This window comes from Rhipicephalus sanguineus, chromosome 8, assembly GCF_013339695.2.
Source record: "Rhipicephalus sanguineus isolate Rsan-2018 chromosome 8, BIME_Rsan_1.4, whole genome shotgun sequence".
In the NCBI taxonomy this organism is placed as follows: domain Eukaryota; kingdom Metazoa; phylum Arthropoda; class Arachnida; order Ixodida; family Ixodidae; genus Rhipicephalus; species Rhipicephalus sanguineus.
The window spans coordinates 143,270,277-143,284,591 of NC_051183.1; the positions used below are offsets into that span (position 1 = coordinate 143,270,277).

At 47.8% G+C, this 14,315-nt stretch overlaps 1 protein-coding gene across 1 annotated transcript; it reads left to right on the plus strand.

The window, feature by feature from the left end:
- The first annotated feature begins 8,946 nt into the window (after nucleotides 1-8,946).
- On the plus strand, nucleotides 8,947-11,724 carry LOC125759610 (uncharacterized). Its single transcript, XM_049418620.1, is given in 2 exon segments — nucleotides 8,947-10,494; nucleotides 10,496-11,724. Coding segments are annotated over 2 exon segments (2,142 nt in total). The 5' UTR covers nucleotides 8,947-9,541; the 3' UTR covers nucleotides 11,685-11,724.
- The last annotated feature ends 2,591 nt before the right edge of the window (nucleotides 11,725-14,315 follow it).

Below are 14,315 nucleotides of genomic sequence, written 5' to 3' on the forward strand. Positions count from 1 at the left end.
GAACAACAAACACACACACACACAAAGAAAAAAAGGAAGTCGCGGTCGTTTGAAAACTACCCGTCATTAAGTAGATGTATCACAAAGCACATGTCAGTTTGCAAACGCAGGTGTGGAATTCCAGAGGGTGGAACAGTATGGAATCAGCAGATCAACTGAACTGCTGCTTCCATACTTTCATGAGTTCAACCATGAGCTAAATTCACAATGCAGAGAGAAGTCGAAAGCAAGCTCTCAGTCCTTGATATGCTCATTGAAAGGAAAGGGCCCACTTTGTGGTTTGGCGTGTTGAGGAAGACGACCCACACAGGGCGTTACTTGCATTTTGATAGCATGCAACCTGCTTCTCACAAAAGGCCAGTGGTTCCTACGCTTCTACGACGCACGCAGAAAATCTGCACAAGACCAGAGAAATACGCAGCCGACGTATGCTTGGTGCGGCGGGAATTGTCAGCTTGTGCGTATCCTAATTCCTTATTGAACGCTGTCGAACGACAAATGGCACGTCCGTAATTACCCTGTGCTGCCTCTGGCCAAAAGTGCACGGTGATGCTGTATTGGCCTCGAGGCCCACCACTGGAAACGCCGGCGCCACCGTCGGCGTGACGTGCTTGGCAGGATCACGTGGTCTCAGCTGCCGCGTCGGCTGCTTGTGGCACACTGCCGCGTGCTTTGAAAACGAGTTTCAAGTCCCACATGCGCTGCGGTCTGTTCAAATTCGGAAGTTTTCTCTCATTTTCTACTCAATTAAAACCATTGTAATAGAGTGGCTGCCTCCGAAGGCGACGAACATGGGGCTCTACCGCTCGGTGCCGCAGTGCCGCGCTTACGCAAAGGAGCCCAGTGTCATCCTGCACTGGTAACCGCGAGACAAGAAACAGCGTGAAGCATGGGTTGTATAGCAAAGAACCGGCAAGTAGCCATCCGCTACGAGTCTTGTGTGCAACAAGCACTTCCGCGACGAAGACGTTTGTTACTGCGTCGGGCCTGCGATGTTCGGTGAGTAGCAGACAGCGCGCACTGAGACGATGGCTCGCGCTTGCTTCCCGCCGGCAAATGATGCTTATCTGCCACAGGATGGTAAAAGCGCTACCTTTTACCACGTGCGATGCCATCTCAGAACACTCCAATGCGACCTCTTGATCTTCGGCCCCGTGCTCAGCGTCCACAAAATCGGCTGCAGATGCGCAAGTCATTGTTTAGATATGTTGAACTAAAAAACGCACAGGGTCTCTTATGCATTCGTTAAAGATGACTAGAAGGCGAAAGCCATCTTCTTGTCAGTCAATGCACTAATTCTCCCGCGCCCCCCTCCAAAAGCGTTCTGCACCTAACGCGGTTTTGCACGGCCTCCGTGACCGATCACGGAGGCAATGCAATGCGACCATGACGTGTGAATACGTCATCATGTGACGTCACATTATGTGACGTCATGATGACGTCATATGGTGACACCATCACGTGACGAATATTTTTTGCATCACTCGTGTTGACGCCGCCGACGCGGGACGCCGACGGGCAACCTTCCCATTTGATGAGGCATGCATTGCTTCTTAAGCTACACAAATTTGATGATCGGCCCACCGGCCAACCCCATGTATTTTCTTGGAACCTCATTTATTTACGTGGGAAAGATGCCACCCTGTTGGCGTTAGACACGACACTGCTGCCAAAATTGTTAGGGTACTCGCCAAGTAATTACTATCCTGTTCTGCGGTTGCTGGTTGCTGCAATACCTTCTATTTTATTCACCGCTATTTCAAGTTCATGTGGGTCCTAGTTCACAGCCGACGTTTGCAGAACAAGTCCGGCAAACGTTACTGTATTTTCTTTCTTTTCCTAGGCGTCGCATGCTACTACATGCTCGGTCTCGTAGACTGGTTCTCCTTCCACCAGCAATCTCGAAGTGGTGAAGCTTTGGTCTATGAATACGTTGATGAGAGAGAGCGGCAAGTTCCCTGGAATGCAAACGAAACGATAATTAAGGAGCATTAAAAAAAGGCGTTGCATTTGCTCACGTTTTTTGTGAGCACCAAACGAAACGAATGCGCTGAATAAAAAAACAGAAGCAGCGGCATTTGCCCGCTGAGAAGACCGATCAATACGTGCGAGACAACTTGTCAAATGACATACCCGAAACGTACCCGAATTTAGACCGAAAAAGAAAAACAAAACACTGAATCGTCGGGACGGCAGATCACAAAGTTGACATGCGCACCGAGGCCGCAGTTGTAAGGAAATTGTTTTTGAACTGCTCTGATAGCGTCCGCGCAACAGTAGTTGTTTGTTTACTCACAAATTCTCATATTTTGCGGCCTAAAGTTCACAGCGTGGTGCCAAAACGTGCTCGTAGCAAAAGCGAAACCATCAGTGCGAACATACATGCAGACGCTCATACATGCAGAGACACCGTCAGTCGTCGCGAACCCGTGCGATCACTGGCTTGAGGCTTCTTTCTGTTATGCTCCGTGTGGTTATACAGGCAGTGTACTCTAACGAGATATTTCACATAGTTTGCACTCAGCGAGTGACTACCTTTCACGCAAGAAGCCGGTTCAGGGGTCTCCAACGCGGTAACTGCAGAAAACCGAGCACCCGCTTCACGCTAAGAGACATCGACTGTAGACTATCTCGTGCTTTCAGTTCGTCAAAAATGATTATCTTGTCAGTAAAGAACACAGTTCATTTCGAAAGTACTTACAGAAATGCCCTGAAGGGCTTCCGCGAGGTGTTTTTGTAGAGCGCCGACAGCAAAACCTATGGGGAGCGCGACGGCGGTATCCTGCCGAGCACGCAATCGAGGCGCGTCCGATAGAGGGCGACTCCGTAACTCCTCGCGGCCAATATGCCTTCCATAGTGGCCTATTTACCGCAGTCCGTGAACTGATTAAAGACAATAGAGAGCAGCGCTTTCAGGACCAGACGGGCATTACCAACGACAGGTTTTTATCCCTATTGGAATTTTACTTGACTTCGACATCTGTCGCTTATGATAACAAGTTTTACGTACAACAAGCAAGGATTTGCATCGGCTCTTCGATAGCTCCGGTACTAAGTGATGTGTTCCTGTCCCGAATTGACAAACGAGTTTCCAGCCGGCTCTGTGACGGTCCCGTGAACAAGGTATACTGGTACGTGGACGATTTTATAGTTTTTACGAGTTCGACCATTCAAGAGCTTAGCACAGTAGCGGGTGATGTTTTATGTGTTTTAAAGACGATAGTCTTTCTTGGGATACTTAAACGGAAAAATTTTGGTCTGTCTTTCTGTCTGTCTTTCTGTATGTCGGCACGTCCCTCGATTCAGCCACTCGGCCAAAGTTGAACCACTTGCCCAAGGGCCAGCCTTCTTCAACTGGTACGGCTGTTCATACTTGTGAACGTTGTCGATCAAAAAGTAAATATCATGCATATCTGAGGTGCAACATCATTAGGTAAGTATCAGATGGCGTGTTCCTTTAATAGAAAATGCATACATACGTAATTTTAAGGACCCAAGTTTCTTAAGCTTAGCTGAAATTTGCCTTCCTCCGTGCCCTCCACACGAGCTCATTGTTGTGTTTCGGTATCGGTTGTGTATTACAATGTACGAATGCCATGGGTTGGTGTTGAAAAACTTTAGATTTGAGAAGGCCAAGAAGGTGAAAAAAATATTTAAAAAATGAAAAAGCAGCGTTGTGGGCGGCCTTCAGGCTGCCGGTTGTGGGCGCCGCTCTGGCATTCCTGTTTTACCCAGGCGACGTGTAAATAAAAGAGTGTGTGGAGAGTACTCGTTGAGTGCGGACGTTTCTTCTGCTTCAGTGCTTCGCACCAAACCGCGTGTTCGGGCTGGCTGGCGTCCCCACCGGTCGCGTTGGTCACCGCCGGTCTTCGCCTGCTGCTGCGCCGGGACTACCAGCACGCAACACAGCACTCATGTTTCCCGACGTATTGCCAGATGGCGTCCATATCTCACACAGCGCCTCTTCTATCGTCTTTACACGACATTTGCAGCGAAGCACGCAGATACGCGGCCAATTTTTTCTTCAAGAAGCCGATGGCCTCAAATTCACATCTGAACTTCCGCACGAAGGCGCATTACAATTTTTCGACATCGAAGTTTCGTTCACTCCTGAAGCGCACATATAATGGGCGTACAACCCCCTCAACAAGAAAGGCCTATTACCTTATGAAAGTGCTCATTCAAAGGTTATAAAACGAAGCATTGTAACCACGTGCCTAAAAGCAGCTCTTCAGAAATCGTGCATTCATCAAGCGACAGACAGCGTCGGAGCACAGCTCAACCGGATAAGAAAAGCTGGATACCCTTCAGATTTCATATCCAGTGTTTGTGGGACCACCTTGAAGCATATGTCACGCCCAAAGACGATGCCCTCATCTGATATGCTCATCATCGATGTGCCCATCTTAAAGTATGCGTCACTCTCCCATGAACTGTATTATTTTGTTACCTTGGCCGGCTGCGCTGGTTTCTTGTAATACTTCTAGATATGCCGCTAGGTTTGCTTTGTTTCCCTTTTATGAGAGCTTGTGTGCCGTACGGCTCCATTTGTGCTTGTAAATCTGCAACTGTATAGTTTCCCACCTGCATGGTCTTTAGTGACTGCAGTATACACTAAATAAATAGATAAAATAAATAAAAAAGAAATGAAGAGAAGACAATGGTGCAAGTGATCACATATATTCATGCTATATCTCACAATCTAAAAAAGATAGGATCCCGCCATGGTGTCCTTGTCGCAATGTCGGCGCTGTGTAAACTTTCTGCTATGTACGCTATGATTAGCCGAAAGAGAAAGAAGACGTGTTCTACAAAGCATGCGACCATTTTCACTGAGTGCGCGTCTGGAGTTGTGTACATCATTCGACTGAGGGGCGGGAAAGAATTTTTAGGCCAAACCGGGCAGTGTTTCAACGACAGGGCCAGACAGCATCGTCTTAACGTAAAAAATGATTTTGGAAGCCTGATAGCAGTACATTGCAAGGTGTGTGGATGCTACCCCAAGTTCACGGAAGCGAAGTTCCTAGGCAGAGCAAGGGAAAAAAACTGAGAGAGAAGTAATAGAGGTGTATTACATCAGGCAAAGGGGTGACGCCTGCGTCCGCATGCCTTCGCTATCACTTCAAGATAAAGATATTAGTTTTCTGTGAAACACTTTACGGTTCCCTCGTTGTTAAGAAACAATGTGATGCGCGCACTCATCATGTGGTTTGGCTTGTGCTATAATATCATATTTCCGCTGTGGAATAAAATTAGTTGGAAATTCGGCGCCCGTCCTGTTCTTTTGTGTTATGTGTCCTCGTTCGATTTGCGCCAAAAGTGTCCTCAGTTATGAAACAGTACCAACTAGCCTAAACCAGAATTCTGCTAAAAGAAGCCAACAATGAAAGAAAGAGAAACAGAGGGAAATACGCAGAAAGACGGAAAAAGGAATAGAGGGGCAAAGAAAGAGAGAGACAAAAATAAAGAAAAAGCATAGTCATGTGCAGTATAGTATAGCAAGTGGCGAGAAAGAAAAGTAAGGGTGAGGAGGGTGGAAAGGAGGAGAGGCCACCAGCTGCGCCGTTTCCACAGTCTTCGCCTCACAAGTTCGTAGCTGCCCCTATTTTCATTCTTTTTCTCCGTATGCAACGGTACCTCTTACAAGATACGTTGAGAATTCGTGAAGGAACATTGCGCCACCTATACTGAAGGCCAGAGTCCGCGACCTCCTCGCCACGTTCGCCAGGCTAGCCACAGAAGGAGTGCGGACCACATGTGTGATTGTCGACTGTATCTGTTTTCCTTGTCCACTCGGAGAAGTTGTAGTATTGAGCAGCAGGGGCGTAGACAAGGGGGGGGGGGTTGGGGGGGTCCAAACCCCCCCCCCGAAATTTTTCAGTTTTGCTTGCGTATATATGCACGCAGACATACAAACGCACGCACGAACATACATAAAGTATGGTTGAACCCCCCCCCCCCCAAAAAAAAAAAAAAAATTTCTGGCTACGCCCCTGTTGAGCAGTTTGTGTGCCGAACTGGCGCTCTTGATGGCGGTAATACGGTGTCACCTGCTGCAGTTGACGACCGCAACGACAGAACCATGACTTCTATGTCCCTCGGTGCACTGCCTATTAAGCTTTTCGGCGCTACTGCGTAGTTGCAGTCATAACATTCAGAAATACCACGCTGTTCATGGGGGCACGGCACCGCAGCGAAAACGGTGCACTTACCTATGCTGCTCTTCCAGGCGATGCTCTCCTGTGTCCTGCCCTGCTTCAACTTGGCTTCGACTTCAAATGCTTGGATTAATAGCCGAATGGATCTACTGACGCCTGCAGCATCGGATCTACCCGTGCAGCCAAGTTCATTCGACATCACGAGCCTCGCCAAGCAACCCTGGTCGTACAGTGACGCGTCCATTGGGATGTGCACCGCAGCGAACACATATATACGCCCACCGAGACCAACCTTCCTCGGGCACGGCACCAAGGTTGATCCAAATAGGTCGCGAAGCTTCGGGGTAAAGCGGTTCAGAATATATTGCCAACGACACCAGCAAGGAGAATTATGGGTGCTGAGATTGAAGCGCGACTATGTTTGGAGGGAACAAACACTAATACCGAAAAACCAAGTTTTATTCAAGGGCGAATCAATCTTGATGTTTTAAAAAACATTTATTTTTTGAACAATATTATGTAGGTGCAATGTGCCAAGGATGTAGGATAGTGTTTAATTATTACGAAAAACCTTTTTCTTAGCGCCCCCTGAAGAGAGGCGCACGTCATTGTTATTCAGTGCAGCCCTTGCGGTGCATCGAAAGGCGCGCTCGTAAACTCGTCTACAACGACACGCCCCCTCACGTGTTCTGGTGTTTCGCACTTGCATGCGTTATGTGATTTATTATGGTGAGAATTTGATTTTGGTGTTCGTGAAGTTGCACGGTGCGTTTCATCGTTGGTGAACGTGTTGGCTGCGATGTTCAACGGGCAACGGCACGACGCGGCTAACATTTTACGCCGAACGCTTTCCTCGGTACTCGCGGAAACGATGTGGTGTTGTGTTCCAAGGATGCAATGGCAACACGCGTATGCCTTGCGAGCCTTCTCTTCTAGATAAGACACCGGGGCAACGGTTCAGAGTAGTGTGCTTGCTGGATTTTCATGGATCAGTATTCTTGCTGCCCGGTTTCCTTCGTGAACACGCAGTTCCTACTTTATTTCCTGCTATCGGTGAGCAGATCGCTAAGTTATCTGTCGCGCTACAATTCGCATGTCTTGATACGTTACACGTAAGGTTAATTTATCGGAACCTAAGGCAAAACATAGCGCATGTAGTGTACGCACTTTTTGTACTTATTACGACATTTGTTGCGCATTGTGTAGGGTGTGATAAAATTGCGTTATTGTGACCATTGAATAAAACTGAAATATCATTATTTTGGCGTGACCAGGAGTCATTTGTTCTCATTAGAACTGAAGCACACATGCAATGCGCTCTTTAAGTCCCCTGCGCATGTGCGAAGAACATCAGCAACGTTACAAACATGAGAGGTACGCTGCTGCCTACTTTATTCACCCTATGGAAGATTACACCAACGCAGAATAAAAGCTCCAAGACTAAGGTTTCCTAGTAATGCCAAGGCGAATTTAACGGCGGTACACTTAAACACCGCTGTTTAGTCACGGGTCGATATTAGTTTAGCTAGCGTTGGCTTCAAGCGCACACACCAAGGGGACAGACTTTTGGGCTAGTTGGTTTGTTACGTTCATTGAAGCCATAGCGCTGATAAGACAGGGACCACAGAAAGAGGACAGGACGTGCACGTCCTGTCCTCTTTCTGTGGTCCTTGTCTTATCAGCGCTATGGCTTCAATGAACTCGCCAAGGGGTTGCCGGCTCGCCGTAGCGCGAGTCTTCAGCGACAAGGGGCCTAAGAAAAATATTTTGAGGTCAAATTTCGCGCTAGTGACAACAAAATGACGTCACTTTTTACCGGATATTGCATCACATCCGCTTTATTTTTTGTTCCGCCGGAAGTGTTCCCTCCTCACACAGATGGCGCTAAGCCCCATGAGCAGCTGATGAGCCGCCATTTTCTGAACGTATGGGCTTCTATGGAAGCTTCGCTACCATTTAAATTTACCTTGACGGCACCGCAGCGAAAACGGCGCACTTACCTATGCTGCTCTTCCAGGTTAGATATTTCGCAAATGCTTCATATTGTAAAAGCAATGACTACTGTCTTGTTGCGTTGTCGTGCCCACCTGAACTTTGCAGTGCTATGAAACGAGTGTTATCTTGGCTGTCAAATGTGCACTCAGCGTACTTAGGGTTGTTGCTTGTGTTGTCGGGTGATGTCGAGTTAAATCCCGGGCCTGGAGCCAAAATGGAAAATATGTTGAGTAGTGTTTTGTCGACTGTGCAGCGCATACAAGCTGATTTGAGAAGCATATCGGATAGAGTGTCAGTACTCGAAGGTAATATCGGTTCTCCTACATTTGAGCCCAAGTCGGATAGTGCGGTACTCGATACAGTGCGTCGAATTGAAGCTACTCAAAGTGTAAAAAGATTTCAATGCTCCTCACAGGCTCTGGGGTTACCCCTAGACACTCAAACCAGGCCGCCTTCTGCACTGTCTTGCCCAGGAACGTCACCTCACCCTTCTTAACACTCCTGACACCCCTACTCGAGCGGGCACTGCCTCACAGCGCTTCACTACACCCGACCTCACTTTCTCTCGGGGTTCCCTTCCTTTTCATTGGCAGGTGTCAGCCGAAAACTTTTTCAGTGACCACTTTCTCATACACATCACCACTTCCCTTTCCCACATGACTCGGACACGCCAAGTAGTTCACACTGACTGGGAGGCATTCCGCACTAATCCCCTTTCTGACTCATATGAAAGTTACGACGACTGGACATCGCGGATCTCCGCAGCACTAGCATCTAGCAGCCGTCGCGCTCGCTTTCGACACCCCATTCCTGACCCTGATCCTCACTTTCTCCGTTTATGGCGTCGTCATAAACGTTTGCAACGCTCTTTTCGCTCCCAGCCGCATAACGTCCAACTCTCCTCCCGCATTGATGCTCTGCGTGCTGAAATCCTGGCTTACGGCGCATCCCTCGAGCACTCTCGTTGGAACGCGCTGTGTGACGGCCTCGACTCCACATTGCACTCGCGATCCACATGGTCTCTCTTTAGATCTCTATTAGGTACTAAGCCTGCCCTTGCTCCCACCCTAGCTAAAGCGCTTACTCACGGGACTCCGTCTGATGTCTTTGACAATTTAACCTCTCTGTATCTCCCGCCTCCCTTAACACCTTCCTACCCCGATTACTGTGGCGATACTAACCCAGACCTAGACCGCCCATTCACCCTCAGGGAGCTTGAAGCTGCCCTGGCAACTCATTCTAATCGCTCGGCTCCCGGCGAGGATGAGATAACATATACTACACTCCGCAATCTTCCTGACAACGCTAAAGAATTCCTCTTAAAAACATTCAACGAAGCATGGGACAGCGGCTGTCTTCCGAGCTCTTGGACATCCTCTCTCATTTGCATGATTCCGAAGCCGGGCAAGCCTCCATCCCTCTCTAACCTTCGCCCTATCTCTTTGACGTCGTGCGTAGGCAAGACCTTTGAGCGAATGGCCCTGACTCGCCTGTCTGATTTTATTGAGGCGCGAGAGTTCTTCCCCCATTCTCTTATCGGCTTCCGACGTCGCGTCTGTGCGCAGGACATGTTCCTCGTCCTCCAGCACACATTTCTCTCACCTTCTCGCAATCAGATTCATGCTCTTGTAACCGTTGATGTCCGTAAGGCATTCGATGGTGTTTGCCATGACCACATATTGGCTCAGCTCTCCTCCCTTTCATGTGGTTCCCGCATGTATTCTTACATTCGGTCCTTCCTTTCAAATCGAGTAGCTCGCCTTAGAGTCGATACTCATCTGTCCAACCCGCACTCCCTCACCCGCGGCACTCCTCAAGGTGCCGTACTATCTCCTACCCTATTCAATATGGCTATGGCCCCTCTTGCCTCCCAACTATCCGAAATTCCTGACCTCCATCATATTTTTTATGCCGACGACATCACTCTCTGGTGTACGTCTGGATCTCCCGGACAAGTGCAGGATACTTTGCAGCGTGGCCTAGATCTTATCGCTTCCTTTCTTTCCACTGCTGGCCTGTCTCCTGCTCCAGAGAAATCTGAGCTGCTTTTGCTCAATCGCTCCGCTTACCAGCGCTCCCACAATGATCTCATCTCCCTGCATCTTTCTGGCTCTCCCATTCCTACCGTTCAACAATGCAAAGCTCTTGGCTTCCCTTTGCATGCGGCCAAGAACGCGCAGGCCCTCCATCACGCTGTCAGGACCTGCCACTCGGTAACTCACCTCGTGCGGCGCGTTGTCACTCGACAGTCGGGTCTCCACGAGGCTCATGCGTGCCGTGTTGCCCATGCGCTCGCCCTCAACAAGTTCCTGTATTTTATACCTTACGTTCAATTTTCAAACCCAACTTAACACTCTCGAAAGAGCTCTGTTAGGCCTCTACAAGGCAGCTCTCAACCTCCCTATCACTACCTCTACCACTGAGCTCTTTACCACTGGCCTCTTCCATCCACTACGTGCTCTTCTTTCTCTCCACCACGATTCTCAGATTGCGCGTCTTTCTCTTACCCGTCAGGGTCAATGGCTATTGGCCCAAGCGGGTATCCCTCACATTCCAGTTCCCGTTGCCACCTTGCCTCCTCCCGCGGGCGCCCCTGCTCCCAACCTTCGTATCCTTCCTCTCCCGTCCAACATGTCCCCCGTTCTGCACGCCGGCCGTCGTCACGCGGCAGCGCAGCATCATTCCCCTCCTTTTTCTACACAGGGAGTCGCCTATACAGATGCCTCGTTCGTGGCTCCACGGGGTTCATGCGGCTACGCTATCTACCATCCACACCTTTCGACACCTGAAACCCACACCAGCGGGCCATACCTCCACCCACCCGATGTACTTTCGCTCGAGGTCCTTTGCATTGTCCATGCCTTACAATCATTTTCTTCCCTCCCTTCACTTCCTGAGTACACGATATACTCCGACTCTTACGCCGCCATCCGTAACATACAGAACCGCACATTACCCCCATACCTCCAACAGGAGGTTGAGCGAGCTGTCTATGCACTGCAACCTTCCCCTGTTTTCGTACGCTGGGTTCCTGGGCACTCGGGGATTGACGGCAATGAGCTGGCTCACCGGCTCGCCCGTGATATATTGCAGCGGGCACCGTTCATCCCCTGGCCCACACCTTCGGAAGACAGTGGGAGCTCCGTCAAGAACGATGGGAAGATCTCGCTGCGCCATACTATCAAGGAGGTATACCTACAGCTCCGACTCGACAAGCGTCTTTACCCTCCTCCTCATCCATCGCTCACTCTACTAGAGGCTCGAATTCTACGGCACATCCAAATGAATTGCCTGATCACCCCCTCTCGCCTTTTTCTTTATAAATATAGATCGGACCCATGCTGTCCCAATTGCCCATCTACATATGCAGACCTGCCACACTGCCTTTTCTACTGTCCAACTGCTCAGCAATCCAGCTCTTACCCTCCCCCTTCCCTTTCCATCACCACCTGGCTCGACTGGATCGGCGCCGAAGGGGAAGAAGAACAGCGTCGACTGATCGCGCAGGCGGTCGAAATGCTCGGCCTATGAATTTGGCTGAATAAAAGTCTATTACTACTACTACTACTACTCAAACTGCTTTACTTGAGGAGGTCAGGGGCATAAAACAAGGCCATATAAACACGAACGCTGAGGTAAAGCTTCTTTCAGAGAGGGTGTCGAAGCTGGAAGGCAGTCTACACTCCTCATGTACCACAGATGCCACTTCGAGTTCCGCTATGTCCTCCGTCTCTGAGAAACTCGTGGATATCACATCCAGATGTGATGACACGGAAAACAGACTCAGGCGCTGTAACTTGCTATTTTTTGGAATAGAAGATGATGAAAACGAGGACTGGAATGCATCTGAGCAGAAGGTGATTAAATTTTGCTCGGAGAAACTACAGAAGAATACAAGTGCCGCGCAATTTGAACGAGTTCACAGACTTGGTCGCTTTGCTGTTGGCAAACACCGGCCTATAATAGCAAAATTTGCTTTTTTTAAAGATAAGCAGAGCGTTCTTGCTTCAGCTTATAAACTAAGGGGATCGACATTTTCAGTACGTGAAGATTTCTCTTTACCCACGCTACAAGCCAGAAGAAAGCTACTCGAATTTGCCAAAAATGAAAACAAGCCCTACAAGTTAGTCGTTGATCGTCTGCGCATGGGCGATAAAACGTACATATATGATAGTGCTACTCACGCAGTCAAGCTGTCTGCTAGATAGCTGAGGCATAGGCGTGCGCATGTCTCTAGAGAAATTCGGAGTAAATCTGCACCGGCTGTATGTGTTTCCTTTACAAACATTCGCAGTTTACTGCGCAAGCGTGATCTCATTTGTTCATTCTTAGAAGATAGCCTAACTGATGTCCTCCTGCTCACTGAAACATGGCTTACTCAGGATGTTGATGACAGTGAAATTCTTCACGGGAATGCCGATTATAACGTCTTCCGGCGTGATCGTCAAAGCAAACGTGGGGGAGGTGTCCTTATTGCTATAAAAAAATCGATACCTACTTTTGTCATCGATACAAACTCAAACTTAGAAATTGTCTGGGTCGCGTGCACGATTTGTGCCACTAAAATACTAATAGGCGTATGTTACCGTCCTCCCGATGCTGAACCATCATTTATAGATCACCTTCGCAGCAGCACCACATTAGCTGTTGAGAAATGCCGCACTAATAATGTCTATCTGTTTGGTGACTTCAGTTACCACAAATTGACTGGACCAATTGTTCATCCACCTCAAAAATGTCCCTTGACTTTGTGAATTTTCCCTTGATTTTAATTTCGCTCAAATAATCAACCAGCCAACACGGGGCAATAATATTTTGGATTTATTACTTACCTCAGATCCCGATAATGTAGGTGAAATCTCTTGCCTTGAAGAGTTTAGTGACCATAAGCTCGTTCAATTATCAATAAACATTCCTCTCAAAGTCGCGGGTGAAACTAAAAAAAGTGATTAGAGACTACAGTAAGGCCAATTATAGTTGTATGAATTCTGACTTGGAAGAATTCTATCCCAGCACATTCTTGCCCTCATTGCCAAGTCGTACCGTCGATGAAAATTGGTCATTGTTTAGAGATGAGATTACTTTATTAGTCGACAAATACGTCCCTGAAATTGCCATATCTAATGATAAGATAAACCCATGGTTTAACAAATATTTGCGAACTTTGAGGAATCGAAAAAAAAGGCTGTATAGGACCGCGATGCACGCTTGTAGTGCCTCTGCTTGGAATTCATATCAGGAATGTCTTAAAAGTTATACTTCTGCGTTATTCACTGCTAAAGACAAGTATTTTAAACATGACCTACCTTCATTATTAAAATGCAATCCCAGAAAATTTTGGCAACGATTATCACCAGCTTCTGCTGTGACAGATATTACTTTGAAAGGCAAAAATCAATTACCTCTCCCAAGAGACCAGTGTGCAAGTGCATTTAACAGATTTTTTTCTTCTGTTTTCACACGGGAAGATCATTCTAGCATTCCTGAGTTTCCGGAACTTGATTACCCTTTCATGGCACCCGTAGATATTAACATTGAGGGCATCACTAAACTAATCAACAACCTCAAAGTTTCTACTTCTAGTGGTCTAGATAATATCAATTCAAAGATACTAAAAAATACAATTCCCACGTCCTCTCAAATATTATTTCACATTTTCAGACAGTCATTGTGTACCGGTCAGCTTCCTAGGGACTGGAAAGTCGCAAAAGTTATTCCCATATTTAAATCAGGATGTAAAGATCAGGTTGAAAATTATCGTCCCATCTCGTTAACCTCTATCAGCTGTAAATTACTAGAACATATCATTGCTTCTCACATTTACAGTCATCTTGAATCAAACGATTTTTTTAGTTCCACCCAACATGGCTTTAGGAAAGGTTTCTCTTGCGATACACAACTACTTGAATTCACGACAGATCTACAGACCAACTTGGACGTCAACACACAGACAGATTGCGCTTTCCTCGATTTTTCGAAGGCCTTTGACCGTGTCGCCCATTGTCGTCTGATTTCCAAACTGTCTTCTCTTAAATTGGACTCCTCAACGCTATCATGGCTCCGAAATTTTCTTTCATTTCGTGAACAGCTCACATTTGCAAATGATTCTCATTCAGATATCGCAGAAGTCACTTCAGGAGTGCCGCAGGGTAGCGTCCTTGG